We start from the raw sequence: 25,664 nt of genomic DNA, 5'->3' as shown, positions 1-25,664 counted from the left end.
TTCTACTCGCCGTCAGAGAGGCCTGACGAATCCGTGGAGCGACAGTGGCGGTGGTGGTGGTGAGTGCGCACGTCGACTGTTAGTTAGCGGCGTGTCTACGGCAGCAACGGCGAAGATCCCGAGGCGATCAGAGAGCACAGCCCATGCACTTGCTTCGAGCTCGAGCTCGAGCTCTGTTCGAACCTCAGACTCGGCGATGCCGTTTGAGAGTGGTCCTTTCTGCTCCGTGCTTGAAACCCTTCACGTCCCAATCAGTCTCACGACGACAACCGACATCCCGACCAGTGGTGCGTCGGTCGCCCTACCCGGAAAACGTGGATGTCGCTGGGTCGCACTAAATCTGAGGGGGAGGGGACAGACAGGCTAGAAACACACCATCATGTCTGCTCACTCGTGGCATCTGTGGCATCTCGCCGGCAACGAGTCGAAGACGCATCCGGATCGAGTGTTCTTTCGTCCGAAGTCTGCCTGTTCTTCTGAGGCCTGATTCTGACTGGGCCGGAGAGATCGCTAGATGCCCCGGATCCTTCAGCACAAGGCCAGTCTCACCATCATCACCACTGCGTCTGAGCATGAAATCGCCCACCGGATTCACAGCCCCACTCAACTATTACCTAGTACACTCGGCCTCTTCCATCTCAGTACTCTCTAGCGATATCCCTTGCAGAGCCTGACCAGACCCGACCTCACCTCCCAAACAGCACGCACCATCCCAGCGCCCGTTCCTCACCACCACCTCATCCACCTCCTCCTCATACGACAACCCCGAGATCATCTCAACCAAGCCCTCCCCTCCCCTCCCCGGCCCTCCCAGTTCCAGTTCCAAGTTTCTTGCCCCAACATCCCTCGCCCGCACGGTAGGTACGATGGATGATCATGATGAAGCTGCAGACGCCAACCCAACCCACCATGGTTTACCCACCATCCGTGCGGTGCGTGCGGTGCGTGTGTGCCTGTGCCTGCGTACCTGCTTACGCACAGACCCCGATGCACCCCATCCCACCGCACCCACCCCGGGGGCCGGACTCTGCCTTAGTTCCCGCCGCCCGACACGACGCGACGCGGCGCGGCGCTGGGGGGGGGGGGCGCGGGCGCGGGCGCCCGGTCCTGACCTGAAGCAAAAGATCGGATGGACGGGGGTGCGGCGGGGGGGCGGGGGGGGACGGGGGGCAGGGCATGGACGGAAGAGGTGTGACGTCTTTGTTTGGGCTCTGTTGGTGCTGGAGGGAATGCGGAGATGCTCTGCATAGAGTACAGAGAAACGCCGGATGCGGCGACGGCGATGGCGATGGAGAAGACGGCGGCGGCAGAGACCCGACCCGTCCTCGAGCGACGAGCGACGAGCGCTCGGTGCATGCCATGCCTTATCTATCTAGAGTATCGAAAGTTCGAAACACCACTCTACACCACTCCACCCGCGACAGTGCGACAGTGCGACACAGGGGGGAGGGGAGGGGGAACATTCCAACCTCCCGCCTGCCGCCTCCTGATCGGCCGGGCGCATCTCCGCTTCGGACATCTCTGTGCTCTCTGTGCTCTCTGTGCTCTCTGTGCCCTCCCGTTTCCACGTCCGCGTCCATGTCCGCGTGCACGTACGCGGCTCTCGTCGTTTTTGTCGTGTTTGTCGTGTTTGATACCAGCGCCACCTGCTAACCATCCGCCCGTCGCCTAGACAACGAAAACGAAACCCAAAATATCACGTGCCTCCCCCCCCACCCTGCCCTCCCTCCCCTAACCCACCCCACCGCCAAGCCCCTCCCTCCCAAACCAAAAAAAAAAAACTTTTCGCCGACAGCTCACACAAAACCCCCGTCCCTCCCGTCCCTCCCGCCTTCCTCACCAACCCAACCATCTCACCATCCCATCAACCGCATCTCTTCCACCCGCGCACGGAAAACACCAGGTACGTTTCTCCCCCCCTCTTCAACACCAAGCACCAAGCACCGAACACCGAAAATATGCCCCCCATACCTCGATGATGATTCGCAGGCATTTGGCTTTAGTCGCGCACTCGCTTTCTGCGGGTGTGCGGCGCTGATGAAAAACCACCGCTACCTTATAAACTCTTCTGATCTTCCATTCTTACCATACTCTTACTGCTGTCTTTGTCTTGAAATTTGTCCAGAGTTGGCGCTGACATGTGTGGAAAGGTTGCTTCTAGGACCGAGGTGTTGTGCGTGGTTGTGGATGGGGATGAGGATGTGCCCGGGTGGAGTGGGAGAGGTAGATGGTGAATTGATGATGATTCCGATTGACTTTGACTTTGACTTGTGCTCGTGAAAAGTGGTGGTTGGAGTGGTGTGTTGTGATGCCACAACACCCTGTTATATCACCGTGATACTGTGATACCGATCTGTCGCCGTTTCTGTCCATCAAACCCGGTGCCTGCGTCCTGTCCTGTCCATATACAATATCCATCGTGTCACCACCGTCCGTCGCCGCGCGCTTACCTACACCCACGCTCCTGCAATCGAGATTCGACACGACACAATAGCACATGTGCGGTATGAAGCCGTACGCGTTGAAACCGTCTACCCAAATACTCCATCATTCCCAATCCGCGTCTATGCGAGTCTACTCTATCTAGTACTGTAGTCTAGGTATCTACGACTGACCAGATCTATGTTCTATCATCTACCCATCTACCCAGTATCGCCCCCCTACCCCCAAAAAACCCTCTCCAAAAACCTCCCCACGCCGCCATCATCATTACTAGTAGTCTGATACCTCGCCTCCTTCCTGGCCGCTTCCATGGCGTTCCCCATAGCCACACTCATACCAGCGACGCGGAACATGCTGACGTCGTTCTCGCCATCGCCAAACGTGATCACGTTCTCGCGCGCAATGTCGTAGCCCCGCCCGTTCATGTACTTCAGGCACTGCATCAGTGCTGTCCCCTTGTTGTGCGCTGCCGGGATCAGCTCGCAGCAGAACGGCAGTGCTTGGGTGGGCGCGAAGGCGGTGGGGGGGAAGGTCGACAGGAGGTGCGTTTTCGGGACTAGAAGGGGGGGTTAGTGGTGGCGGGGTAAGCGGGGGAGAGGGAAGGGCGGGGGGACAAACTGTCAATCGTCTCCGGCTCCTGACATACCGCCATCTTGACGACCCTCAACTCTCCGTTCCTGATCCTGTCCAGCGCGGCGTCGACCTCGTGGGGGGGCACACAGACCACATCCTCACCATACCCCCTCAGAATCCTTGCCCATTGACAGCCCTCCTCCCCATCCCCCTCCTCCCCTCCCACCCCCCACTCCCCGCGCGCATATCCCAGCTGGTAAACCGTCGCATGATCATAAACAAACGTACTCGTCCCCAGCTCGCGCATCTCTTTGATCACCCTCAACACAACCTCAACGTCCAACCCGCTCTCGGCAATAACGGTACCCGAAGCATCGTACAGCACGTTGCCATTCAGGTGGCAGGAAGGGAACACCCCCTCGAGCTGCAGCTGCGAGCGCAGCTCCGATGTAGACCGGTGCTGCTTGCCTGTGCTGATGATTATCGGCAGGTCCGGGAACTCGGCGCGGATACGACGGAGGACTTGGTACGTCGGTGAGGTCGTCGGGAGGGCGTGGTGCGAGTCCAGGAGCGTGCCTGCGACGGGTTAGTTGGGGAGCAGGAGAGAGCGGGGGGAGGCAGCGAGGCAGTACCGTCGACGTCCGAGACTATCATCTTGATGTCCGCGGCGTTTGGCAGCGGGTGCTCGGGGATCGTCATTTTTGCGGTGTGCGGTGCGGTGTGGTGGGGTGTGGGGTCGGGGTAAAAAAATTGAGCGAGCGAGGGACTGGAACGGTGAGGTGAGATATCGAGCGAGCGAGCTCTGCCGCTCTCAAGCTTTCTTATATGTATGCTAGCAGCTTGCTAGGTTACAGGAGTAAGCATTTGCTGGCTTGTCCCCGTCGAGCTTAGATCTCCGCTTCGGGAAGTGTTAGTGCATTGCACGAGCGAGCACTCGGACCTGTGCAGGTCCATGTACCTGCGGAATGCCCTCGGCCGCTCCGGTCCGTTGAAATCTGGCTTCCGTATCATATCATGTCAGCAGCCGACGTCCTTTGTGGCGGCTGAGCATTCACGCAAAGTGGCGACCTCGTCCGTTCATTCGTCCATCAATTACAAGTCACAACCGTACGTATCTACAGTACGTACATGTTAATCCCAGCTCCCGAAGCTCCATCCCATTCGTCCATGCGGACACAAAGTACCTACAATTCATATGAAAGAAAAAAAAACAAAAAAAAAACATGACACCAGCGCCACCAAAAACATCAAGAGAAAAATGACTCCGTCCCTAGGAAATGCTGAAGAAGTACCAGTCGGCGAAGAAAACCGAACTATTCACATGTGCACCATTACCAGCCAATCACTCAGCCTTTGTTTCCTCCACCTCAAGGCTCTCGACACCTTTGGTCACATCCTGAAGGTCCGCCTCAGTGCTCTCGACACCCTTAGCCACATCCTGAAGGGCAGTCTTGAGGACACCTTTGAAGTGCTTGAGAACATTGGCTCTTGCCTCCTCGGGAAGACCCTGCGGAAACGTGCAGGGCGTAATCTTGAAGTGTGTCTCGATGGCGTTGACGGGAATGGCGGCATAGGTGTTGACTTCGTGGCAGATCGCGACACAGACCGGACAGCATTGACGGGAGGGAGCGATCAGATTATGGACGTCGTAGAACTCGCTGATCACTGACTGCGGGATGATAGTCGTCTAGATATATTGTCAGCGAAGGTCATAAAGGCAGGATTGATATACGTACAGAGCTCACTTCGCTGATGGCTAGCGTGCTGAGGCACCACAGGATCGCGGCAGAGTGCATGCCTCCGGTGAACTTCCAGTCATTGGTAAAGGTCTTTCCATCCAGGAACTTGATCACGCGCTCTCGTTCCTCGTCAGTCGAGTACAAGTTCTTCACCATTTCCTTCCAGTCCTTGATACCAGCCGACGGCGGGGACATCTGCAGGATCTTGAACTTGATCTTGCGGTCGATTCCAGCGGTCATGCCCAGAGACTGAGACTTGTAGAACATGCAAGCGCTGTGGATGTTGGAGGTGACGAGACGCAACCACTTCATAACCTCCCAGGCTGGCTCGCTGACGGCCGAGCTGAACTTCTCCCTGAATCTAGCAATGGTTTCCAGATTGACGGTCTCCTTGGCGACATCTCCGGCTTCCGGCTTGTGGTTGAGGCTCGCCTTCTCGATCGCCTTCTCGAGGTGCTCGGTGATGAACCATCTGAAGAAATTGCTGTAGGTGACCAGGTATTCCAGGTAGCGAAGGAGATGCCAGAGCTTTTTAACAGATTTGGTGAATGCAACCAACGAAGGCAAAGCCGGGGCCACACGCATTGCCGCCACCTTGTGGGAAGCTTTGCAGAGCTCGTTCATCAGGCACCTGAAGAGGAGACTGATCTCAGGCAGCATCGCTGGGGTGATCTGGCGAGAATTACCCTGGGTCTTCTCGAAGGCCTGCGTCAACTCGGGGTACTCGGAGGCCTTGAACAGTCGCAGTTTCTTCATCATGACCTTGATGTAGCCGCAGTCGTTCGAGCTCATGGCCGGGATCACCAGGGCCGATTCGGGCTCGCGGTTCGATTCGTGGAGGGCTTCGATGAAGATGTTTAGATACTTGGAGGCAAAGCATTTGGCCAGCTTCGGCGAGCTCTGGGCCACACAGTAGCGACTCAACTTCTTCCAGGCGTCCGAGGACTTGGCTCCAACCTCGATGCAGTCGTTCACGAGTTTGGCGACGACCCGAGCATGGCCTTCGAATCCGAGGATCCAATTATTGACGATGAAAGTGCACACGTCATCGCAGTCCTTGATCTTGATGGCGTCCTCCGAAATCAATTTGACGGTAGGCTTGGAGTACGAAGGGTTAGTATCGGTCCCCGAGGATTGCACTTGGGCCGAGACGGTAGCGGTGATGAATATCTCCAGACCGGGGCCGGTAATCTTGGGGATGCACGCAACGACCTCGCCATCGCGAGCGAGAAGAGATGAAATGGCAATCAGATGTCTAAGCTGAAAGCGTTGCAGGAACTTCATGCTGTCGTGGGGGTCCTCGTCGGCCGTTTCCTCTGGGCGGTCCACGGCATTGAGCCCGGCGAGCAAGGTCGTCACAGCTCTCAGCTCCAGGTCGTCTCGAGCGAAAGGGGCCACCGATTCATTGGATTGGATCTCCGGGGTCTCGGAGATTTTGATGGCCATGGTAGTACGCTCGGTACCACGACCTTCGGGGGTTTCCTCATCGATGACAGTCATAATGCTGGGGGTGGGGGGTTGTCGTATTAGGTGATGTAGAGGGGAGAAGGTGTAGGGAAGTAAGATCGGATTTTGTCGAACTTACTGAGGGGGGGAGGGGGATGGGGAGGAGGTAGAGGTAGAGGTAGAGGGAGGAGTTGTAACGGTCGTTTTTCTGGTAGGGAGAGACGAGCAGCGGGACAGAGAATCTAGCGGAAGGCAGCCTGCTGGTTCAACGTTTTCAATGCATCCCAAGTGTGGGCGGGGCGGGGTCAGTAGATCACGGGCGGTACGCAGAATTCCATTACAAAAAGCTCGTACCTACTGGCCATCTGCAATTGGTTTTCACGCACCCACTCGACCCCAACATTCGTCTTTATGCGGGCATGTGGTGCAGTAGGGACGGACCAAGCTAACACCGCCGATTGACCACCTCCAACGGGAAAGGTGCCGAGCGAAGTTGCCGGTCAACTCGACCAGAATCGGCGGAAACAACCTGTTCGCTTGATTTCGGTGAACCCCTTCCGTTTGTTGCCTGTCGCCGGCCTCTGCCGCCTCATGTAGATTCATATCATACCATACAACAACAGCTCGAGTCGGAATCCACCAGGGAGCGTTAGTGGTTACCCGTCACTTCAAAACCGCACTTTAGTCCTTCGCGCGGGCCGTAGCGAGGATCGTGCGGGGGAGGGGGGTGGGGAACCCCCAGACTCTAACTTATCGTCAAGAAACAAGTGCGATGCGAAGCACCACCTACATGTTATTCCGGACGAAGAAAAAAAATTGCTGACTACAGGTATACAGGTATTTCCTCGTTTATGGCGGCAATCCGATCTCGAGCGTGGACAAGGTTTCGTCATCATACTTGTGCATATGTACGGCAACGGGACGAACGAATCAGAGCAACGGCCGGTCCTGCGACAGTGGCAATTTTTTTGTATCTATAGGTATGATATGTATTCATTCACACACGAAATGGTGGGGGGAGAGGGGAGGAGAGCAACGAGAGCGACGGATACGGTGGGGACGAACTCGGACTGTACGGCACTGAGAGACCCAAAAACGGGTGAAGGCTCAAAAAGGGGATCAATTCGAGAAAAAGTTGAAAGGTAGTGATGATGATACACGGTGATGATCTGATACAGGCAGACAGAAGATGACAACAGACTCCAGAGACAGATAAACGTTGAATGGCCGAATCGGGCATGGATCGGGTCCCACCAGATCTCAATGAGGCCTCCTCTCTTCGGCGCCCACCGATGCCACCAAGCCGCCTCTGCCTCCACGCCCCTCCGTACGGAACGAGAGAGGATCGAAGGCTCCCATCGTTCCTATTCGCATCGACAAACGAAATTTGCTGCAAACCCGTAGCTGACTACACACTCCACCGGACCACACGGATAAAAACCTGTTACCTGTATCGCAGCTGGCTACGCGGCCACAACGCAACCCCCACCGCGGCAACTGTCGTGTAACTGTGTCGCACTGCCAATCAAGTAAGCCCACTTGTCACCGGTTGGCGGCTGCATCTGGCCATCATGCGCGATTGGGAGAATCGACGAGCGAAATGCGGTGCCGCACTGATCAAGGCTTCTCTCCATTCCATCGGTCAACTCCCGGATACTGGTCGTTAGTTATCCTTTGAATCTGGTCCTTTGTTTCACTCGAGTCGAGGGCATCTGTACTTACTTACATAAAGTGTTCGGGCTAACTAGGTATCGATAGCGCTCGCCGCTCATGCCCCGAACTGTCTACCGCTAGGTACCGGTAGGTACCGGTATCTAGGTACCTTTGGTGGTATTTTTAAGGTAATAGACGCCAACCGGGCCCGTGGTTGTGTCAAGATCGCACGGTGGGTACCGTAGGTCCCTAACCACGAGTACTGTATATCTACTTCTATGATTGTCGGCCCATAACGATCGGAAACAGTCATATGATGTCTACTAGGTATACTCGCGTCACGTCCGAGCATGAAACCCGCTTGACTCTCCCACTGCGTGGATGGTGGTGGCTCCATTGCGGCGGCGAATCCCGAGCTGTCAAGCTGGGTGTCCTTCGTTGCTAGCTAGCGGGATAAATCAACATACGGCCACAGGCCCACAGAGGGTATACATATAGCATTCGGTGTCTCCCTAGTTACGGTCTAATCGGTGAATCAGCTACACTGCCCACCTATATGTAGCCCACCAGCAAGCTAGCTGGTGGATCAAGCGCTGGTCTGTGACTAACGTGGAGGTGTGAAGTACTTACTTAACCACTAGCGTAGAGTAAACTGTGGCCCGGACGCTTCAAAAAAACAGCCCATTATATCTAGGCCCATTATAAGCTCACCACCTAGTACCTACATCCTACCGGTACTGGCGCTGCAGTGTTTGGGCCGTCTGGATTAGCCCGCCGACGGGCGGTTTTGTGTAGTCATCAGCCCGTCGCTTCGCGGAACACCGATGGTGAATGCTCGCCTGCACATACTGGTTAGTAGTGCTCTACGCTGTGAGGTTTGAATGTCCTAAAGTGCTTGGTGAATGCTGTGAGTCACATAATATAACTCGTCCGACGAGTGATACCGTATGAACATCTCTATCTGGAGTAGGTATGCTAACTAACACGGCGGGAAAAAACAACTCCGTAATAGGAATTCTCACCCCTCGAATGACTTAACTCGGAAGTAAAATTAAGTATTTGAGCCGGCCATGTTTTCAGGCGAGCGATCGAAGTAGGTATCACGATAACCTAAAGCATTTCGAGCAGGGCAGAGCGACATAGGTCGATGGATCATGGAAGACTTATGTCGGGAAGTTGTATGCCTCTACGGGCTCTCCTATATACCTATATAAACCACTTAAGTTGCCCCGGGCCGTTCTTTCGCATCTCTTCTCTGTAAAGTCAGATAGCCAATACCTACACCATTGAGACTCCTGCTCCTGTCCTTCAAAACCTCTCTCTCTCTCTACCGCGTCCCCTCTTCGAACGATCTCCGAACTTCCGCACCGCGGAAACTCCAGCTCCCGCCCCCTCTGCCTTGATCTCTGTGGGCTATTCTCCACGAGGACGGTATCTAGATACTTCACCGTGTAGGTACGTCGACGCCTATACGCGCAACACCGACATCCGACACCTACACCTCGGCCTTCCAAGTTCCAACAGTTCCCGGCCAGAGTCTCCAACACGGAGTACAACACCCACAGGTTCCGCTGCAAAAACGGTACCGGCGAATACAACAACCGGAACTTCCGGAGCAAACTGTTGGCGAGTGGCGTCTGATACAAGCCTGTACCATCATACACACAGCATAAAAAGGCATTGGAGAGTGCATGAGTGGTACTCTCACCGAGAAGGCTGGGGCCATGATACTTGAAAGTTGACTCCAAGCGCACTGCAATGCCGTTTTTGTGCTGCGTGTATGGTGGTGCCGGCTCGTACCGGATACCTCTCGCCGCCTGTATGCTCTGGAAGTTCCGGTTGTTGTATTCACCGGTACCGTTGTCGCATCGGAACCTCTTGATGTGGTGCCCCATTGTGTCGACCTTGGCCTGGAACAGTTGAAAAGCCAAGGTGCAGGTGTTGGACGTCTTGTTGCTCAGTATGTACTATATGTAGACGTCGGTGTTGTGTGTATAGTCATCGATGCACAGGATGAAGTAGGTGCCGTCTCCGACTGACTTCGTGGAGAAGGGCCCACAGAGATCTGAGCGGACAAGCTCGTAAGGTGTGGTAATCCATTTGACTGTTGTATCATAAACAAGCTGAAGTTACAAGACTCTGCTCAGTCGTCACAAGAGTGAGCTCACCACTCGGAAACAAGAAGAAGCTAAGCACATAGCTGTAACATGAAGAGACAAAAAAAGAAATAATCAACCATCCCATCAGTCGTGAGACCCTCAACTACATCTACCCTCTACGGGCCCTCACACGACATTCCAATTATCCGTCCCATGCTCGTTGACCATACTGCTATCTACTATATCCACGTCGTTGCGCGCGCGGGAAGGGGGTGGGGTGGGGTCAGGCATTAACGGGACCACACGGCGACGACATTATGCGCACTATCCAACACATGGCACTCGTCATAAGCCGTGCTGAAGATCACGTGGAATAACTGTGGAACGTCTAACGAAGTGCTATTAGCAGGAGGAAATCTTTGGGGCGACGAGTGTTATTACCTCGTTTCACTTTCGGGTAAGAGGTGCAAAAATTGAGAAGAATGCGTTCCGATACCATGCTCCAAGAGCCACAGGTGTTTTCAGGATCAAGACGATTGATGTGTTCCGACAGTCGGTCTCCGTCCTTCAAGACTTCAATACCCCATTTCCTACCCTTTAGAAAGAAATCGATCCGGCCGGCAACGGTGTACGAATACTCGCTGTGAACGATGGATTTCCCCCTGGTCACCTGGTAAAGACATCTATACAACTCATACGCGTACGGGGCCTCCGGCTGGGTCGCCCCGGGGATTCGGTTTAACTTGTGCTTGTGTGAAGTGAGTGCAGTTGGTGAGAAATGGCATATGGCCTCAAAAAATAAGTCTTTTAGCGAGACGAAATGAATGCCGTCGTCATCGTCCGGAAACAGAAGCCTCTCCACAGCCCTAATCAATTGGTATGATTTAGGATGATAAGCATAGGAGAGAAGGATGACTATGTTTACTTACCGATGGTGGAGGAGACTCGGAAATGCATATAGTGTCCGTCTATCGTCCGGGTCTACGTATGCTGCGTGAAGGTATCCCGACTTATATGCCCTCTGGAGTCCAGGATCGTCCTCCGGCCTGATAGCTGCTATGCCGTGTTGCTGAACCGCACGTTTCAGTGCGTTTCTCAGGTCCAAATTTGTCTCAGCTTTGAACACCTCCGGATCCAGAAGCGAACGCCCGACCCGTTCTTGCACACAGACGAACAGCTTCATATCGTCGTCGAATAGCTTCGATGCGTGGGCAAGGGTTACGTCCCCGCCTGCCAAAATCACACGGCGGATGTCCTGGCCAATGACACCGATTAATACCGTCAAGACTTACAAAGTAGAGGGGTTAATTACCTCTGTATCGAGTAAGGAAAGGAGGAGTCCACCGGTCAACCCGGGGTGCCCATTGGTCAGCAAGAAAAGATGCTCGAGAACGTCGACATTAACGGTGAATCCACGTCGCCCAATAATCCTCTGACACAGGTCCTTGACCTCCTCGATTGTGAAGCAGAGCGTGATGTCGTGGGGCCAGTCTGGCTGTGGTGTGAGGGGTACACATTGTTTCAACATCAAGTCTACCAGTGCCGACCCCTCGATTTCCAGAACGGTTCTGGACGCGGACCCGAATGAAGAGAAAAGGGCGAAGTGTGGACCGACCGTCCTCCCCTTATGTGTTTTGATACACTCCATCCAGAATAACTCATCCTTGTAGCTTAACTGAGCCTCGTCGATAATGTAGATGACATTCTTTCTGTTCCAGAAATCGTGAGTTGTATGCGACCCATTGAGTGGCTGCAAAGAAACTCCCGCCAGCCTTGTCCTCGACGTGAAGGGCTGTTGAGCGTTTGCCACGTCACGTAGACGACGGCATAGTCCAGACGAACTTCCTCGACATGCGTGTACAAGAGCCTTGACAGAATTGTCTTCCCACAAGTGGGAGTTCCCCGCAAGTGTACGACCCTCTGCACTATGACAAGCTCGAAGAGCTTACGCACCGTCTCCTCCCTGAGCGTGTAGTCTCCAACTGAAAATCCTTGTTTGAACAACCTTCCGCCAGCAGCACCGATAGGCTCTGCAGGGTCGGCGGAGGGTGAAGAAACTGGTGCTCTGTCAACATGTTTCGGAAAATAGTGGAATCAACGTCCTTACCATAGGCTTCATGCTGGGACATCAGATGGTCGCAACCTTCACAACGAACCTCGCTTGGACTAGGCCCGGTGACGCAAGTTCCGTTGACGCAATCACAGACGGTCTTGCTTGGCGGCCTGATACATTTCCCCACTGTGATGTGCATGGTGTGATGCCCTGTATTGGGTGGTACGAATACTGTCGACGGCAGTGATACGTTCTTAGATGGTTGAGGCACGGTAGAAGGCATAATAAAGGGAGAGATGGGAGCTGAGGAGGGAGCGCTGCGAGCAGTAGTCGACGGGGACGAAGGAGTTGCTACACGGGGAGGAGAAGCCATGTTTGTCGTTGTCGTTGGAAACGGGGGGAGCAAGCGAGCATGTGACTCTGCATGTAGAGTACGGGCTCTGGAGCTCGGTGTACATATGTTCCTTTTAACAAAATACCCTAGAGAACCTCTGATGGCCAGACCAACTACTGGCCTGGCTAACACAGGGGTGAGAGGATCAGGTGTGCCTTCTCTTCTTTAACTTCTTCTTTTCTAGCAATAAGACCATTGAACGGTGACTAATTTGAACTTTCGATCAATTCCTTTCCATCGTCCCGACCAATATTAGTATAAGCTTATCCCGATAGCCATCATTTTCAGCCTTGAAGTGGCCGATTTCCCCGTCTGTACCTCCTATCCGGACGTATGGCCAGGCCATACGCACCCTTACTACTATAGACCGAAAACACCCAGAAGAACCGTAGGTTGAGCGTCTGAAGGCAATCGGCGGGGCTCCTTCAGCTGTTGAAAAATCTGTCCTTGCTGCGTAATGTACTAGATATGGGATATGGTTGAAGTGGCAGTTCGCGTCTCTTCACTCAGAGTCCCTCTTCTAGCTACTCACACGGTTACCATACTATTCGTAGATTAACCTACTTATATATCCTCCACGGCTAGCTGAACGCTCTCCCTGTTAGCTCGGCATTATTAACTTGTGGATCATATGTCGAGAGAATTTATTTTCCTGCAATTTCCTTGAAATTCATGTAGTCGTCGTTGTCACGAGTGATATTGCGTGAGGTAAGTTAGCTCACATTCTCACTCGCTCAAAGCCCAGCACGTGACATGGAGGGGCACCCTGCAGTGCCAATGGCGGGGTTGCCTTCACCTGATCAGCACTCATTCACCTAAGTGAAAAAATAATAGAGTTGACCAAAACCAATCACAATCATGACGACCCTGGACACCTCCACCTTGACGCTCACCGCCTTTCCTCCTCCAAGCTCCAGCTCCATCCCCGAGGGTGAAGAGGAGAATGTGATTTTCGACGCCGCCGCCGACGCTGCTGCCGCTGACGATGCTTCCTCCGACGCCGCCGCCGCCGCCGCCACCCCCTCCTCCACCGCAAGTGACACCGTACGCCCCTCGGTCGCCGCCGACGCAGTCCTGAAACAGTCCGCCCCGGTCCCTGACGACTGGAAGGAAGTAGGCGGTATCGAGTTCAACGACTACAAAGGACGGGATGTCACAGTCCCTGAGCTACTGGCGTCGATGGAGCGCATCGGTTTCCAGGGCTCGAACCTCTCGCGGGCGGCAGAGGTAATAGACCACATGCGATCCTGGCGCGGCGAAGAAGGGGAGAAGGCTACCATCTTCCTCGGCTACACATCGAACCTCATCTCCTCTGGCCTACGGGAGACCCTCCGCTTCCTCGTCGAACACAAGCACGTCTCGGCAATTGTCACGACGGCCGGGGGGATAGAGGAGGATTTCATTAAGTGTCTTGCACCGACGTACCTAGGGTCATTCTCGCTCGACGGGGCCACGCTCCGCCAAAAGGGAATGAACCGCATTGGCAATCTCCTCGTGCCAAACAGCAACTACTGCGCTTTTGAGGACTGGATCGTCCCCATTTTCGACACGATGCTGAAGGAGCAGGAGGAGGAGGGTGTGTTTTGGACTCCGTCGACGATTATCCACCGGCTAGGAAAAGAGATCAACGATGAGCGCAGCGTCTACTACTGGGCATGGAAGAACAATATCCCCGTATTTTGTCCCGCGCTCACAGATGGGAGTATTGGCGATATGATGTATTTCCACACATTTAAGTCCTCGCCGGCCCAGCTACGGTGTGATATCATCGCGGACATCAGAAAAATCAACACCATGGCTGTTCGGGCGCCGAAGTCGGGTGCGGTGATTCTCGGTGGTGGTTTGGTCAAACATCATATCGCCAATGCGAATCTGATCAGGAATGGCGCGGATTGGGCGGTGTTTGTGAATACGGCCTCGGAATTTGATGGGAGTGATGCCGGAGCCAGGCCAGATGAGGCGGTTAGTTGGGGCAAGATCAAGGCGGATGCGGAGAGTGTTAAGGTTACGTGCGAGGCGACTATTGCGTTTCCGATGTTGGTCGCGGCGACTTGGGGAAGTGGTGGGAAAGGGATGCCGAAGAAGTGAGCTGACGGTGGGGGATGTGTTTACATTGCTTGGTGTTTGGCTCGGAGTTCAGGTTAGATGGATGGGAAAATTGCTTTTACAGATCAGTTGTGCACGGCGGCTTGAAAAGTTTGAAGATGGAATGAATAAGCTTGTGTGGTGTTCCAATTGGTGCGTACTGCTTACTGGGTGATACCGCGTGAATATCTGCAGAACCTGGGTACTCTCCTCCTCAAGCACTGGCCAGAGGAGGTGGATGGGGCGACATGGTTATGGGTATACCAGAAGACTCTGACTGAAGATTTGCAATTGTCATTGCATTAGATCTGATTAGATCTTGACAGTTACACAACCTGTGCTGCCTCACCGCCCCGACCGCTGGCCACAAGCTCGGAGTGGATTCCCCAGTGCTTTCCGTCCAGCCCCTCCTTTGTGATGTGTTCCAAGGAAATTACAGAAACGAAAGACAAGGGAAAGAAAGAAAAATCAGTCCAACCCATCCATCCACCACCCAACGCCACCATCTCATCCAAGCCATCGTCTCTTTCCGTCTGTTCTGGATCCACCACTTCTCGTCCCTGCTGTCCCTTTTCTCATCGCCCTGACTCTCACTGCGTCTTAGTCTATCGGTGGGCTTGATGGTATTAGGTGGCTGTTCGTAGTTGCTAGGCCGAAGGGCGGCGGTAAGAACAGTTACTCCTCGTTGTCGTGCCTGCCTCCCTCTGTGTCCTTGGTAGGCAGTACTACTTCGCTCCTTTTATCCTTTCCTTGGACCACGTCCTGGATCCTTACCACTTCTTTTTCGGAGGCCTCTCTCTTCATGATGGCGAGGGACCTCGAGAGAGGGAGTTTGACCTTGGCATAGCCGGTCGTTCCTCTGAGCCATTCCACGCCTCTTACCTCCGGGTCATCTGCTATGAGCTTGGCCACTTGTCTGTCGTATCGTCGCCCGGGATGTCTTGGTGCTTGGGTTCCCTGACCGAGGATGTTCTTGGAATAGATCAAATCGGAAAGACTGAGGTGGTGTGAGAACTCATGATTCTCTAGGGCCAATTCGAATGGCTTGAGGGCTCTTCCCTGTGAGCTTTAAGTTTCGACATGGCCGTATCATTAATATTAATAGAACAGCTACATAAATTGCGGGGATGTAGCGCCAACTTTGCTCTCTGAATTGTCATTACTCCCGATGTTGCGGTTTCAAATGGCCAGCAGAACCTATAATAGTTCTGTGGTGCTTCAATAAAGCTGTGATCGTCCACTTTGAAAAGAAGAAAAAAACATTTACTTAAGAGCATTTACACTGCGATTGCCAAGTCAAGCTGTCTCGTCGCGTTGACGTGCTCTGTCTCGTCCCAATTCCGGTTCGGTCTGGCAGCTGGCAGGGGTCGAAGGTCGGTTTCACAAGGTCTTGTCCTCGCTGTCTGGAAAGTGTAACCAACAGCAAGAAGCAGCGAAGCGAGAGCGCAACAAACGAAACGACACTCTCCACCACACTCACTACACACCTCTCCCACCCTCCACCCACCACCTCCGACGAACAACATCCAATCCGATCAACAACCTCATCCCCCACTTCAGACGCGTTCCACGAAAAGAATACACAAACCACACACACGACCAACCCGTGCCCCGTTGGCATAATGACCCACTCGCAAGAGGAAGCGTTCTGCCTGTCGCGCATGGCGGAGTTACAATCCCGGGATCCAGCGACAATCCTCGAGTGCCTGCGCTCCGTAAAGCACCTTCTGATCGGCCATGACAAAACAAAAGAGATGTTTGTGCGCAACGGGCTCGTCAACAGACTCGTCGCAATCTTGAATCTGGATGGGGAGCACTGGCAGGAAGTGAAGGTAGAAGCCGGAATATGTGTCGGCAGTTTGGCATATGGTACGGAATACTTACTCCTCCTCTCCTCCGCGATGTTCCGTCCTCTGCCGGAGACATCCCTTCCTGCCCTCCCCTAATCCATTCCCATACTTAGCTGTCCTACACATGAGACGCTTACATTATCGGGGGTGCGCGTTGGCGGAAAAGAAAGAAAAATGTTAACAGCTCTTGTGCAACGCTTACAGGCGGCGAATCGCACATCTTGCACCTCATACAATCAGACGTGCTACTACCTCTGACCGCTTCGTTGAACCCGGACAAATCGCTCCCGAAGCTCGCCCAATCCTCGTTGCGGACGATCAACACGATGCTTGATACGTGCGTTTCGCCTACCGCACCGCTAAGCCCGGCCGTGGCGATCTCGTCGGTTATCTACACTCCGGATGGTCTGCGGAATCTGCGCGAGATCTTGTCGAGGGAGTCGCCGGATAGGTTGACGCAGGAGCAGATTGCTTTGGCGGCTTCCGCGATCGCGAAGTCGTGCGGACGAGTACCTCACACCGCTGGCGGCGAGTCCGCGGAGGGGACGGCGCAGCAGGAGGGAATGCACCAGAAGATGTTGGCCGCATCCGGGGTTCTCGATGCTTTGGCTACAAGAGTGGCCTCATTCGCGCCAGATGAATATAGGAAGAAGTGTGGTTCCGATGCCAGGACACCCCCACAGGCACCTCCGAATGCGAGGATAGCGCCCATCCTGGATGCCATCGCTACTATTATCCGGGGCTCGAAGCTTCGCTCCATCGAATTTTTATTTTCGCCCGCTCTAAGCACGCTCTTCCCGACGGATGAGATGAGGGGTGGGCTGGAAGGCGCGGCCGCGAGCTTACATCTACCCCAGCCGAAGCCATCGTCTGAGATTCAGGGAGCTGGGCCGATTGTCACACCTTCTGCGTTCCCCCCGCTTTCAGCTGCAGTTACTCTGACCTCATCTGGTCAATTCCCACCCTTGAGGACTTCCGCTGGAAGTCATTCCATGAGCTTCCCGGCGCTTCACCAATACTCCAGCCACCTCCACTCTCACCACAATTTGACCGAAGAGCAGCGAATCGACTTGCTTACCGCTGCTGTTGCCGGGGGAGATGACGACTCCGAGACCTCTGGGGGAGAAACACCATTGCGCCGAAGGATGCACGCGGCCACGGCTACGGTAGAATTGGCGGAGGACGAACGACTGCGTACTGTCCTGGGCACGCAGGAAGGAGACGCCGGGGGTGCCGATACATCCGTTGACATTCCCGAGTTGGAGATCGTCAATTGGTTGATCAGTCTCGTGAGGATGGGTGATCCGATCACACGGTTGACAGCAGCGAGCGTTCTCACCAACTTGTTCCTAGTCGGGTTGGTGGCCAAACGATTGGTGTCATATGTGGCGCTTTTGGTTATTCCGATCCTGGTACGGCTACTCGACGAGGAATGCAAGGTCTCTAGCGGGTTCGGCAATACTGGAGTCGGTGGTATCGACGCGCAGAAGTGGAGTCGGTGGCAGGTGGAAGAGAGGGCCCCGGCGGTGCTTTCCAGATTGGTGATCGAGAATCCGGAGTTCCAGAAGGCGGCGATCGATGCCGGAGCAGTCAAGAAGTTGGCGGCCATCCTCAAGAAGGTCTCGGAATCATTTTCTGGAAGTGCGAATGGGTTCATGAATGGAGACACACCGCACATGCCACAGGAGCCCGCATCAAAGAGTAGCCCGGAATACAATCATCGGATGAAGGTGAAGGAGGGCGTGCTTCGGTGTCTGGCGAATCTGGGACTCTTCAAGGACGAATACCGTAAGAAAATCGTTGACGCCGGCATACTGAAGACGGTGGTGGGCGCATGTCTCAAGCCACTGACTCCGATCGCCTCGCCGCTCCCGCCGGAGAACAACAGCGCCGAAGGCAACCCGCCGTCTGTGCTCATCGCCGCCTGCGGTTGCATCCGTGCCCTGTCCCGCTCAGTTAGTATCCTACGGACATCACTCACCGATGCCGCAGTGGCGATCCCAATGTTCTCGCTCCTCCGACACGAAAACGACGACGTCAAGATCGCCGCTACCGCAGCGGTTTGCAACCTCGTCCTCGACTTCTCTCCCATGCGGAAGCCGATAGCGGAGGCTGGCGCACTCGAGGTGCTGTGCGATCACGTCAAGGGCACCAATGGCCCCCTCCGGCTCAACGCACTCTGGGCACTCAAACACCTCATGCTCGAAGCGGACATAACCATGAAACGCCGTAGTCTCGAATGCCTCGGTGTAGAGTACCTCATGTCGATCATCTCCAAGATCAATGCCGACCCAGCCGCCGACACCATCTCGGACTCGGACTCCGACGCGGACGAGGAAATGGCCGACCATACCATCACGCCGACCCCAACCCCGGAACTTTCACAGCGCCTCCCACCCAAAATCCGCTCCGCCGTCCACCGCCTCCAAAAGCAAGAACGGATCGCACAAGGCACACAATCCCGGAAAGAAGCGATTTCATTGCAAGAGCAGGGGCTAGAATTCATCCGCAACCTGATCTGCGGAACCGAAGTAGGCTCGATGATCGACGTGGTGTTCAACTCGATCGGCGCCGACCGCCTCCTCACGCTATACGAGACTCTGCTTTCGGCACCAAACCAACCCTCGGAAATCGTCAACGCAGTCGTCTACAACATCGTGCACATCGCCGCCGGTGCCCCGCGCCACAGACAACGCATCATCGAGCGAACAGACCTGCTGCGCGTCCTGCTCGGGTTCTGGGACCACCGGAATCCGCACGTGCGCTCTGGCCTCGCGTGGGTCGTCATAAACCTCACATGGAAGGAGGAGGGCAGCGAGGCCGAGGGCGTTCAGCGCCGCATCAACGTCCTGCGGAATTTGGGCTGGGCCGAGAGGCTGCAGCTCATGCAGAAGGATACGGAACTCGATGTTAAGGAGCGCGTCAAGACGGCCGAGTTCCAGCTTAGTGGCCAGGCGAGTAGTGCGAGTGCGAGTGCGAGGTAGTGCGTGGTAGTGCGTGGTAGTGCGTGGTAGTGCGAGCTAGTTGCCTACTTGTTAATGCTGATGAAATCTGGGTTCGCGTGTTTGAATGGGCTCTTTGTGTATTCTTTGGTTTGGCTTCGATAGGGTTGGGATGGCTATTGCTATGTATTGCTTTGGGTTTGGGTTTCTTTTTCTTGCTTGGTTCTGTTTGTGTGTTTGTTTAGCAGCCCTGTAGTGTTGTCTTGTCTTGTCTTGTGTGGTCTTGTGTTGTGTTGTGTTTGTGTGGGAGTGAACCGTTTGATGATAATGATGCCCTCTTGAACCGGGGGCAGGCTACGAACGATCGGAATCAGATTGTCAACCTGGTCCACCTACTATCACCCAGTGTACTCTACATATATCCGAATGATCGCCCATGATCCAGCTAATATGTAAAACACTCCAACGCCTTCCCTGCGCTGGCCCACAGTCTCCTCTCGCCATCGAACTTCAATCCCGTACAGGGGCTCTCCCATTTCCACCGCCTGAGCTCCTCACCGCTAATAACCGAATACAGCCGCACCCAGTGCTCGCAGTCCGCGAGCACCATGACCTCCCCGCCACCAGCAGTGTCCACATCGAACCCGCGACCAATCATGAACTCGCGCTCCCTGACCGCGCCGTCGTAGACCCTTGTGGCGCCCGTGGCCTGCGCAAAGCTCGCGCTTGGGCTGCGCGGGTGCGGGTACCGCAGGTCGTACACCGCGCACCGGCTTAGCCCGTTGACGATCACGGACGCGGAGGATAGCGCGCAGATGTGCGTCACCGTCCCGCCGTGGCGGACGACGATCTCGCCCTTAGCCGCATGCGAGGAGGGCGCGCGCGAGTCGAAAAGGCGCATGTCGCCGTCGCGCGAGCCGGCGAGGAATACGCTCGATGAGGAGGGCAGGAAGCAGGTCGCGAATACGTCGGATTTTATGCGGTGGCTGGTTTGCTGCGTTGTGTGTGGGTGCGCGGTGATGTGCAGTGCGGAGTTGGACGTGCCCACGAGGAAGGAGGGCGTGGAGGTGTCGGAGGAGGCGGACGACGTCCAGATCGAGCGCACGTTGGGGAGCGAGTGCGTCTGTCCTGGATAGGCGTGCGAGAGGTGCGAGAGGTGTAGCTTGGGGCTGTGGCGCTCGCCCATCGACGTGCAGAGGAGCCATTGCGAGGAATGCGAGATAGACGTGATCTGTGAGTGCAGGTGGATCAACGGCATCATATCCCCGGGGTCGGCTTTGAGATTCCCGCCGTCCGTCCGCACAGGGACGATCCTGTTCCCGTTGTATTAGCCCACTCCCACCATCTTCCACCAGCGCACATGCAAAGAGACCTACCCCACATCCCCGGCACTCGTCCCGACCACTGCCCTCAGCGCGCCCTCCCCACCACCCCCACCACCCCCACCACCCCCACCACCCCCACCACCCTGTCCCTCCCCCTCCACCGCCACGAAAGCCGTAACCTTCGCGCCCCCCTCATAAACCACCCCCCTCCTTAGTCCCTGCCCCCAAATCCTCCTAACCGCCTCCCCATCCTTCCACCCCTCCAGCTCCCTTCCCAGGCGTACCCTCACATGCGGATTCTTATCCAGCGGGTTCCTGCAGGCGCGCGCGCGCTCCTCGCGCTCGCGGGTCTGCTCCTCAGCCCGCGCAGCCGCGCGCTGAGACGTCGCCACTGACGCCGTGCTGTAGAATGCCGCAGTAGGCGCCGCGTGTGAGGGGAGGATCCGGAAGTATTTAAGCTTTTGCGGGTCTGCGCTTGTTAGCTGGTGTGTCGGGGGTGGGGAGGCGGGGGGGGGAGCGAGGGGGGAGGGACGGGGGCGAGGGGGAGGGAGGCAGAGGGGAGGGACCGTAGTAGAACCCGGGGATCTGTGCGGGTTGCGACATCGCGTCGTCTTCGTTGTCGTTGTCGTCGGCGCGGAAGTGGTGCGGTCATGGTGGTGCCGTTGGCGGCGGAGGTGACGGGTTGGGTTGGTGAGGCGAGAGAGGCTTGCGAGCCACGAGAGAGACTACGGTTGCAACTTGCGCCGTTCGCTTTTTGCGACCCCACCATCTCTGCTGCCCAACTGCCCAACTGCCCAACTGCCCACGCACCGAGCTAGAGAAAAGCGCCTAAACTCGCATTTGAGACCCACCCCCGCATGCAAGCTTTCTGCCTGCCTGGGCTGGGAGCTGAATGCCTCGCTCGCCCACCCACCCCACCCACCCAGCACGCAGGTACGGCACGGGTGCACGCGCGGTTACACGTAGAACAGTGTTAAGGGAAGCTATTACGTCTGTTTGAAGATGTCGAACCAAAAGAGAAAAAAAAACGACTCGTCTATTATTGTATGCACACTAAATCCCAAATCCCCCAGGGCCAGCACGAATCAATCATTCAATCATGTAGTCCTCGATATCGAACTTAACGCTCCTGGCGATGCTGCGGATATACTCCCAGCCGACATTGACCTTCCACTTGGCGCTGCCATCGAGGGGATCCAGGCTCGTCGCCTTGACCAGCAGTCGCAGCGACGTGAGCGTAGCGATCTGCGCCTGGACGTCGACCGACGGGGGGACGGTGTGCGATGTCAGCGTGGGGAAGATGGCGGACAGCCGCTCGATCGGGAATGATTGCGGGCCGAGGAGGCGACGTTGGATCTGGGCGGTGTTAGTAACCATTGTGAGGGGTGGGGGGAAGACGGGGGTGGGCGTACCTTTCGTGTTCCGGCTTGCTTGTTGAGGCCACCTCCGCGCTTTCGCTTCTTGCCCTCGCCGGCTTTGGTAAACAGCAGCGCATCGGAGCGCGGAGGATTGTACGATGCGAGATACGCCGCGCAGAGCAGGAATTTGGAGTAGTACGGTAGGTCATGTGCTATCGATCTCCAGTGTCAGCCACGTCCGCACACATGGGGAGGCGCTCGCTCGCTCGACTCACATTTCACCACCATGGTGGACCTCTCATTAACAGCTGGCGGAATAACCGTATCGAGCACGCTGGTTTCCTGCCGGAACATGTCCTTGTGGTACAGGTACAAGCTGGAGTAATTCCTAGTTCCATACTCGCCTCTCGCGATAGGCTGCACAAACGTGCTCCAATTCTTCTCCACCGCGTTCCGGAAACGTACGATATCCCTTGCGGCACCTTTCGCGAGCGAGTCCCACACCGTCGCGCAGAATTTCTGCCACACGTAGAGCTCCTCCTTCGCGAGCTCCTCCTTGGTCGCTTCGTCGTCGGACGTCTCGTCGTCGTCCGGATCCTGCTCTTCACCCGTTTTCTTGATCGGTAGTGGGTTTGTGGAGAGGATCTCGATGCTCTCTTCGCGCGAGTACGGCGGGAAATGGATATGCGGTATTTCGGCGGAACTGAAGAACCGGGAGTGTGGCGCGGAGACGACGAAGATCACCGTCAGATTGGGGATCTACCGAAGTCAGTTTACGAGCTGCAAAAGGGAAAAACATAGCACACACCATCTCGCCCATCCTCCTCAGCGCGGGTACCAAAGTCGGTGTCGGATCCCGTTGCTGATCGATTCTATCCAGCACCTGTTCACTCCCCCGTCAACCCAGCCCAACCCCACCCAACCAAGTACACCCTCCCCCCCCCCCACCTCCACTCACCAAAAAATGTTTCACCTCCCTCACCCTCGCCAGCGCGGCCTGCAGGAAAACCGCGAGGGCGCCAACCTCCTGTGACCTTGGCAGCCCCAGGTCCTCACCGAGATCCAGTGCAGCCTCCACCGTCGCCGCAATGCGCTCCGTCAAGTGGCGGGCAGTGATGCATTCGTCACACGGCAGCCACGAGAAACTGACCTCGGACTCTTGTAGTAACGCCCGCAGGATGAGCGTTTTACCCGTCGCTTCGAGGCCGTACAGGACGAACGAGGAGGGGCTCGGCGAGGTTTCCTGGGAGTGGCGGGTGTTAGCAGCTGCAGACGCGCCGCGGGATTTGTTTCTAGGGATTGCGGAGTGGCAGAACGTACATCGCCTATCAATGCCGACAGCTGCGATAGTTGTGAGTCGCGGCACGGATACCGCTCTGAGATCGACGTGAGGAGGTCGTTGTACGGCATTGTGTGTGGTTTATTTTTTTGGTGTTGCGTATGTGGACACTGGATGTCGTGAGTCGTGGATGGGAAGACGCGCGCGCGGTTGGTATGCTGTATGCGGATAGGCTTAAATGCTGGTTTCGCGTAACCGAGCAGCGGGTAGGGACTCTACTTGGTTAACTATATGCAGCCTACGGGCCCCGGGGGCGTCTCGAATGTCCATTAGAACCCTGGCGGTGATATCATATGTTGTAGGTAATGACGGCAGTCGACCATCATTTGGTTACTACAATCCTCCCCGTGATGGGTATCTCAGTAATTGATTCCTCGACCGCACACCCACCGTAGCCCTCCGAAGTTTCGCAAACCCGGAGCATCGTCGACGGTCAATCGATCGAGTTCGACGTCCTGATACCGGTAGATCTTCACCGACGCACCCAAAGGCCCCACGCCAACGTTAACTAGAAGATATCGACGTGCAACACCGTAGCAGGCACATGCTCACGTGTGGAGCTCGGGAAGGGTTGGGGATGTTGACCACCACCGTCAAGTGGGGGATCGATAACGTCCTGCCATCGGTGCAGTGGGGGCATTTCCCCTTCATACTTTGGACTGTTTGGGACTGCATGGAGTAGGTACCTCTGAAGAGGATGCATTGGCATGGTCATCGAACACATCCGTATCTCGGGATCCGGACTCCGGGGCGCTGGAGTTGGCCCTTGCGGAACCACGGGAGAGCAGATGCATAGAGCTGGGTGCTATGCGTCTAGAGTATCCTGTGTGCATACCTCGGTCCTATCCCGAGCTCCAGATAGACGCCGTGACGCCGTGAGAAACCCAGTGACCAGTGGCCATTGCCGCGAGCACACACACACACACACATGTCTACGAGACGAGCGAGCGAACACGCATGTTTCCGCGAAGAGGCGGCTGACTCGCGAATGATGATCTCCGTTCCACACGGATGCATGCCTTTGTCGTGGACTCCTGGGAGTTCGGGAGTACGCCTCCATTCCATTGTCCAGCGCCTCAATACCTACCCGTGAACTTTTCACACGAGCTTCAGCCTTCGAGGCGGATGTCAGCTCTGCGTAAGCCCCCATACCTGTGTATACTATCCAATCAGCGATTGATCTTGAGGATCCCCAAGTACCCACTATATCATACCTATCCCCAATGGCATTCCCGCCACTTACTTACTCTACCTATGACAAGAACCCACAGCCCATCGCGGCGCGGCGCGGCCCACCTCCCGCCCGTTCGTTCATTCGTTTGCCGGATCCGATCTCGATCCCACCGCCCGACCGCCGGCCTGCGGGGGGTTGGACCAGTCAGCGACTCAGCGACTCAGCGGCGGCGTCGACGGCCGCAGCTGTTTCGTCTTACATAGAGTAGATAGAGTACGGTAGAGTACGGTAGAGTAGAGTACGGTAGTAGTGGCAGTGGTCGGCCAGCTGGTGTTTTGTCTCGCTCGTGGGTGAGAGAGCGAGAGAGCGGCACTTGGCTTGTGGCAAAGAGGGAGGCGAACGAACCAGTCAGTCAGTGGATTACGTTCCCATTCTTGATCGACCAGTTGTATGTAGGCGGCCAGTAAGCGGCCGGGGATAGAGTACGAGTACATGGGGAGATGTGATAGTACGGTACTTGTCACTCAAGATAAAGCGAGCCCTGATCCGAGATTCCGAGTCCAGCGACTCAGCGACTCAGCGAGCCCTTTGATTTCTAAACAAATAGGAAATGTTTCCTTTGTTCCTGGGGGGTTTTCTTTATTTCTTCGGGGGTTTTTTTTCTTTTTCCCCTTCTTCTTTTTCTTTCTTTTTGTTCTTTTTCCTCCTTTATTTGCTTCTTTTTTTCCTTCTTTTTTCTTTCTTCCTCCCCTTCGGTAAAATCGGAATCGACATTTTGCACTCTAATGAGCCACATGTCAACGGCCACCGGCCACTCCGCACCACTCCGCACCACTCCCTCCACTCCCCCAGTGTCGTAGATTGGCCGTGGTTGGTGGTCGACCATAGTGGCAGACCGCAGTGGTGGTGGTGAGGGGCGGCCGGCGGGGTCGAGGGGTCGAGGGGCAGGGTTGTGTGCCCTCCTTCAAAGTTCACTACCGTCAGGCCTCCGTCCAGTCACGAAGCGTGAAGCCATTGACCCATTGACTGCGCAACCTTGAGCTTCTTCACCCAGACTCGAGCATGATTCGCTGGCTGGCCATTCGCGAGAGAGGGAGAGAGGGAGAGAGGGAAATGCCGTTTTAGGGATGCTGACTGTCCAGTGTCGAGGCCACTGGCCAATTGCCATTTTTAGAGTTGAATGGCCACAGGC

General features: G+C 55.6%; 8 protein-coding genes across 8 annotated transcripts; 3 read left to right on the top strand and 5 right to left on the bottom strand.

The window, feature by feature from the left end:
• Positions 1-2,475: 2,475 nt before the first annotated feature.
• Positions 2,476-3,872, bottom strand: BZA05DRAFT_353254 (HAD-like domain-containing protein). Its single transcript, XM_051481338.1, has 3 exons — positions 3,648-3,872; positions 3,061-3,591; positions 2,476-2,998 (listed from the first exon to the last, which is right to left on the bottom strand). Exons 1-3 carry the CDS (start codon positions 3,712-3,714, stop codon positions 2,661-2,663), a joined length of 936 nt encoding a protein of 311 aa, XP_051339818.1. The 5' UTR covers positions 3,715-3,872; the 3' UTR covers positions 2,476-2,660.
• A 205-nt stretch (positions 3,873-4,077) lies between these two features.
• On the bottom strand, positions 4,078-6,730 carry BZA05DRAFT_397555 (uncharacterized protein). The gene is made up of 3 exons (XM_051483632.1): positions 6,555-6,730; positions 4,752-6,457; positions 4,078-4,702 (listed from the first exon to the last, which is right to left on the bottom strand). Exons 2-3 carry the CDS (start codon positions 6,252-6,254, stop codon positions 4,358-4,360), a joined length of 1,848 nt encoding a protein of 615 aa, XP_051339817.1. The 5' UTR covers positions 6,255-6,457; positions 6,555-6,730; the 3' UTR covers positions 4,078-4,357.
• A 3,512-nt stretch (positions 6,731-10,242) lies between these two features.
• On the bottom strand, positions 10,243-12,081 carry BZA05DRAFT_444866 (uncharacterized protein; the record flags this gene model as incomplete). The annotated part of the gene is made up of 6 exons (XM_051486946.1): positions 10,243-10,340; positions 10,394-10,818; positions 10,882-11,207; positions 11,265-11,661; positions 11,715-12,009; positions 12,060-12,081. 6 exons carry the CDS (start codon positions 12,079-12,081, stop codon positions 10,243-10,245), a joined length of 1,563 nt encoding a protein of 520 aa, XP_051339816.1.
• A 1,132-nt stretch (positions 12,082-13,213) lies between these two features.
• BZA05DRAFT_397549 (Deoxyhypusine synthase-domain-containing protein) lies at positions 13,214-14,682 on the top strand. The gene has a single exon (XM_051483631.1). The coding sequence runs from the start codon at positions 13,258-13,260 to the stop codon at positions 14,485-14,487; it is 1,230 nt and encodes a 409-aa protein (XP_051339815.1). The 5' UTR covers positions 13,214-13,257; the 3' UTR covers positions 14,488-14,682.
• A 1,176-nt stretch (positions 14,683-15,858) lies between these two features.
• BZA05DRAFT_353248 (armadillo-type protein) lies at positions 15,859-19,282 on the top strand (the record flags this gene model as incomplete). The annotated part of the gene is made up of 3 exons (XM_051481337.1): positions 15,859-16,353; positions 16,539-17,285; positions 17,505-19,282. Coding segments are annotated over exons 1-3 (2,772 nt in total), but the record flags the coding sequence as incomplete, so codon positions are not given.
• Positions 19,283-19,656: 374 nt separating this feature from the next.
• BZA05DRAFT_436170 (uncharacterized protein) lies at positions 19,657-21,355 on the bottom strand. Its single transcript, XM_051486398.1, has 4 exons — positions 21,168-21,355; positions 20,886-21,070; positions 20,653-20,696; positions 19,657-20,589 (listed from the first exon to the last, which is right to left on the bottom strand). Exons 1-4 carry the CDS (start codon positions 21,202-21,204, stop codon positions 19,722-19,724), a joined length of 1,134 nt encoding a protein of 377 aa, XP_051339813.1. The 5' UTR covers positions 21,205-21,355; the 3' UTR covers positions 19,657-19,721.
• Positions 21,356-21,632: 277 nt separating this feature from the next.
• On the bottom strand, positions 21,633-23,617 carry BZA05DRAFT_41690 (origin recognition complex subunit 5 C-terminus-domain-containing protein). Its single transcript, XM_051485436.1, has 6 exons — positions 23,280-23,617; positions 22,918-23,202; positions 22,768-22,842; positions 22,235-22,718; positions 22,014-22,171; positions 21,633-21,957 (listed from the first exon to the last, which is right to left on the bottom strand). The coding sequence occupies exons 1-6, from the start codon at positions 23,367-23,369 to the stop codon at positions 21,691-21,693; spliced, it is 1,359 nt and encodes a 452-aa protein (XP_051339812.1). The 5' UTR covers positions 23,370-23,617; the 3' UTR covers positions 21,633-21,690.
• Positions 23,618-24,653: 1,036 nt separating this feature from the next.
• On the top strand, positions 24,654-25,429 carry BZA05DRAFT_397541 (uncharacterized protein). The gene has a single exon (XM_051483630.1). The coding sequence runs from the start codon at positions 25,083-25,085 to the stop codon at positions 25,383-25,385; it is 303 nt and encodes a 100-aa protein (XP_051339811.1). The 5' UTR covers positions 24,654-25,082; the 3' UTR covers positions 25,386-25,429.
• Positions 25,430-25,664: the final 235 nt, after the last annotated feature.

This window comes from Tricharina praecox, assembly GCF_024521635.1.
Source record: "Tricharina praecox strain CBS 144465 chromosome Unknown BZA05scaffold_11, whole genome shotgun sequence".
In the NCBI taxonomy this organism is placed as follows: domain Eukaryota; kingdom Fungi; phylum Ascomycota; class Pezizomycetes; order Pezizales; family Pyronemataceae; genus Tricharina; species Tricharina praecox.
Note: the sequence above shows the minus strand (reverse complement) of the source record. Positions and strands in the feature narration are given on the sequence as shown.